Genomic DNA, 4,948 nt, shown 5'->3' with positions numbered 1-4,948 from the left:
CCCTTTGGATACACCCTTTTCCTTGTCCATATCAGTAAGAGTAGATTACTCAATACTGTATAAAAAAAAAGAATAAAAATAAAACTGGTCATGGCTGGGATGTCTGAAATGGACCACTGCTTGTCTATTCTAAGGTTAATTAGGCCCAAACCAATCAATGCTGCTGATTTTATCCTCTATTTGTTGTCTTTTCACGTTTTATTTCCATCAAAGGTTACCTAACTGCTTGGGTAGGAAACTCCATGCTTGCACGAATGCAAAAGATAGTTTGGGGAAGGCTCATTAACTTGTAATCAACTTTTTGGTTGTTCCTGCGGCATTAAGAGCTGCTTCAATAGTTTTCCCCTGCTTTTGACTTCTTTAGCTTATATAAAGCTGAAAATTTTAAACCCATTTGTCCTTGTTATATAGAGGAGCTCTAAACTTCTAGTGTTTGCTTTTTAATATTTTGAATATGGAATTTCATCTCTTTCTTTAGCGTATTTTTCTGTTATGTTATACATTTAGGTAATTAAGCTGTATTCCATAATTTGAGATATAGGCATGCATTCTTTTGTTAACAGGTTTATGCCACCGCGCACTAGGTCCATTTCTAGAGGTTTGTTTTTGGGGTAAATTTTTCTGTTATTGCATGTCAGACTGTTAGTAACAGTAAGGGCTGATTTTCGCTTCATCTCACAGTCGGAAAACTCATACTTGGCGATCCTGTTAGCACTGCTTGGTCAGAGTATGGTTCCAACGACTTACAGCTTTGCATCACCAATTACTTCAAGGTATAATTTAATTCGTCTCTTTTTGCAATTGTGGCAACTAATTTCACTGGTTAACTATTTCCTTTTAGTTGTTCATGGCTGCCCTAGTTGCTCATGGCTATTATTACCACGATTTTCACCTGTATTACTTCACTATGTATTGTATATGCATTGGGGCTATAGATGGCTGTCAATTTCTGTTTAGTATCTTTAACGTCCAGTTGTCGCTAATCTTATTTGTCCTACATAAAGTGTAAAAAGCAAATGGCTGGTAAGGTTGGTTCATCAAGGCAAGGTCGTGCCCAATTTCCAATGGAGCAAGAGCTTGAATTTGTGGAGTACTTGGTTGAAATGAAACGGAGTAATAAAATGAACAAGGGCAACTTAAAGAGCGAGGTCTTCCCGGCAATTGTTGATAAATTTGCCAAAAATGGATGCCACTTTGATCCAAATCAAATCAAGGCGAAGTATTATGCATTAAGGCATCTCATACAAGAATATAATCGCATGCGGTTGAGGGTGACTGGGGCCGGATAGGATCCCCTCCTCCAGACTATAACCATGGACGAAAACAAATGGGAAGCTATGATTAAGGTAGAAAAATTAATTTTTGTTATTCATCATAAGCTTATGAAGTGTAAAAATTGTTTTTTTAACACTTCTAATGGCTAATTTTTGGTGTTAAATGTGTAGGAGAACCCATCTTTTGAGACATTCCACAACAAAGATTGCCGTATCTTCTACATGTTATTGGAGGTGTTTGATAAAATGGATGCCCAAGGTCGATATGCGAGGGACTCAAACCAGCCACCAGTAGACATCAATGATGAGATAAGGGCGAGGCAAAGTCAAGCATATCACAATATGGGTGGCCAGGGCCCGGAGCACGTGGACCTGACTGATGAAATGATCCCTCCTATGCCTCCAACTGGGAAATCAGATGCCAAACATTCAAAAAGCAAAGGCAAGGGGAAGAGGAAGACTCCGGAATCTTCATCCGCCGAGGACGGCGACCTCCCGCCTAGTCTAAGTCGCACCTCCTACAATAATGCCATATCTTGGATGGATGCGACGTTTGCTTCCGATCGGAGCATCTCCAATAGCGTAGATGCCCCACCACCCCCACCTGCTGCTACTCCAGCCCCTCCTCCTCCGATTTGCGTGGATGATGACCCTTTCTCGGTGACACATGCCAATGCAACCTTAAACAAAATAGCAGGCTTGCCGGATAAAGTATTCATTACAGTTGCTGTGAAGTTGGCTGAATCCGCTGACCATCGGAGGATGTTTCTGAGTCAAATGAGTGATGCTAGGAAGCGGTTATATGCATTGAGTATTGGGGGGGCGACCTAGATGATTGAAACCTGCATGTGCCTATAGGTTCATCATCAGTTTGAAGGACATTAGTTTGCATTTTTTCATGTAAAATATTTGTATTTGTGATTTACAAAGGATGCTGGTTTTCCTTGTTGGGAAACGAACTTGCACTGGGGTTGTCTTATTGCCCAGTTTGGATCATTTTAAGACGATTTGATAAACTTTCGGCATTTCGAATATGCACTTTTCGAGACAATTAATAATAAATAGGATTTCTACTTTAATATAAGAGTTGCTCCAACTAGTTCACATATTACTTGCATTGATGCATTTTAGCCTTATCCGGTACTTTATTTCTCATGTAGGTGTTTTGTCTCTAAAGAGGATAAATGGCCAGCGCTCCGCCCAATTTTGGACTGAATTTAGATGACCCAGAGGATGCAAGGAGAGCCGCAACTGCTGTGTTGATTCTACAGTGGCATTTTCAAACCCATCAGGTTCCAAGGACAGGGCAGAGGGTCCACACGAGTGCCATGACTGGTCAGGGTTGGGTTGAGGATCTACTGGGGGGAAAGTGCATTAGGATGCTTAATAACATGCGCATGAATGTGCCCATATTTATTCAATTATGCCGGATATTGCGAGAAAGTGGATACATTACAGAGGGCCCTTGTGATAAAGTGACTTTGGAGGAAAGCGTAGCAATTGCCTTATATGGTCTGAGCCATGATTTGACACAAAGAGTGCTAGGTGAACGATTCCAACATTCCACTGAGACAATTCATCGACACGTACGCCGCCTATGCCAGGCCTTAGTCCAATTAGCACCTATTGCACTCCGACATAGGAACACAGATACTACTCATCCTCGGATTCGGAATAATAGACGATTTTATCCATGGTTTAAGGTACGTGGCCGCATCTTAAAACTCATAAGTTAAATTTATGATTAATTTGCATTAAAATTCAATGTTTAGGATTGCATTGGAACTATTGATGGAACACATGTCTCGGCAAGCGTGCCAAGAGGGGAACAGGATGCCTTTCGTAACAGAAAAGGCACGCTTTCACAGAATGTTTTAGCTGCATGTGACCACGATATGAGGTTCGTATATGTCAGAGCTGGCTGGGAAGGAAGTGCCCATGATAGCCGTGTCTTAATGGATGCTATTTCCAATCCGGATGCAGCATTTCCCGTACCACCGGTTGGAAAATATTACGTGGTTGATGCAGTGTACAGACACATGCCAGGATTCATGGCCCCTTTCAAGAGTGGTCCAGGAGGGAGATCACAGACTGCACAGAAAGGTGAATTTAATCGCCGTCATTCTTCGGTTTGGAATATAAGAGAGAGGACGTTTGGGGTATGGAAAATGAGATTCAAAATTTTGGATGGTCCAATGAAAAACTATCCTGTTGAGGAACAGAGGAACATTGTAGTGGCGTGCTGTGTACTGCACAATTTCATTAGGGAGATGCAGCCATACGACGTCTACTTGGCGGATGAAGCGAATATGGATGGCGCACATACCGCAGGAGCTCAAATACCTCAATTGCACGTCACTCCAGAAGCACTCCATGATTGAAAGGAATTACGAAATGCAATGGTTGATCACATGTACCTTCACCGAAATGAATAGTATATGGTTGCCACGCTTGATTTCCACGTAGCTCGAACTATTTTCAATTGTACAATTTGGCTCTTTTTTAATATTTGGGATTTTGACTTGGTAATGAACAAATTTAAGCCTTGTGGTCAAGGTTGGGTTAACGGATTCCTTTCCACTTGAGTTTTTGTAATATTTCACAATCTAAGGTGCTAATTATTTTGCTATAATGGTGTGAGATTTTATGTGCAAGTGAAATATAAGAAAATCTCCATGTGTCTCCAAATTTTTTTTGGAACAAAATCACCATAAATTCTCACAAAATATAAGGTCCAGCAAAGTTGCTTTAAGGTGATGATTAAAAGAGTTAATTAATACCTTCTTAGTCCTTGGATGCATAGCATTGATACCTCGAATGCGAACAAGGGGAAAAGCAACTTGGCCTCCAGATTGGAAAAAATGTAATCATTATTTTGATGCAGTAATATAGAGCACAATTTTTGGATAAATGGGAAAAAAATTTAGGGAGGGAATTTTTTTTTAAGTTATAAAAAAAAGTTTTTAAAAATTAAAAAATTGCTACAGTAAAGTTTTTAAACTACTTATACAGTAAGTTTTTTCTACTACTTCTACAGTGATTTACAGTAAAGTTTTAGACAAACTTCCAAAAAACTCAAGTTCCAAACGGGCCTAGTTTTTCACTAGAACTTCCTAATTCATTAGTTTAGTATAACTTAGTATAGTTAGTTTCATCCAATACTTGTATCTAGCTAAGCAAAAACGAAGTTGAGGATAAAGATGGAAAGTATAGAGCTCAAGTGACATGAGTGACATCTCTTCTATCATTGTATTTCTTGTATTCATTCTCATGTTTGGTTATAATATAAGTTTGGTTCTTGTTTTCTTAACCATTATGTTTTAGTAGTTTATAAACCTAGGGAATGGATGAACTTCTAACATAGATTTTACTCTTCCCTGAGGTTTAATCCTTGACAGGTAGGAATACTCAGCACTTCACTTATTATAAATTGCAAGTGATGCTGAGCTTGAATCTCCGAATGCCCTCCACAAAAACTTGACGTGGCTTCAGCTTTCAAGTTATAAGTTTCTAATTATCAAATCAATTAAGTCTAATTCTCTCAATTTTTCGCAAGTATATGGGTCAAACGAGTATAGAGAAAATTAGAGTCAATCCCATAAGGAATTGGATAATTACTACAGCCATTTAAACCTGCTTTATTATCTAAACACTCAAAAAATTAAGTAAAGGTA

General features: G+C 39.2%; 1 protein-coding gene across 1 annotated transcript; it reads left to right on the top strand.

Annotated features, from left to right (window-relative positions):
* The first annotated feature begins 2,458 nt into the window (after positions 1 to 2,458).
* LOC113740841 (protein ALP1-like) lies at positions 2,459 to 3,655 on the top strand. The gene is made up of 2 exons (XM_027268359.1): positions 2,459 to 2,977; positions 3,047 to 3,655. The coding sequence occupies exons 1-2, from the start codon at positions 2,459 to 2,461 to the stop codon at positions 3,653 to 3,655; spliced, it is 1,128 nt and encodes a 375-aa protein (XP_027124160.1).
* The last annotated feature ends 1,293 nt before the right edge of the window (positions 3,656 to 4,948 follow it).

This window comes from Coffea arabica, chromosome 4e (genome assembly GCF_036785885.1).
Source record: "Coffea arabica cultivar ET-39 chromosome 4e, Coffea Arabica ET-39 HiFi, whole genome shotgun sequence".
Classification (NCBI taxonomy): domain Eukaryota; kingdom Viridiplantae; phylum Streptophyta; class Magnoliopsida; order Gentianales; family Rubiaceae; genus Coffea; species Coffea arabica.
The sequence above is the reverse complement of the archived record's forward strand: the minus strand, read 5'-3'. Positions and strand labels throughout refer to the sequence as shown.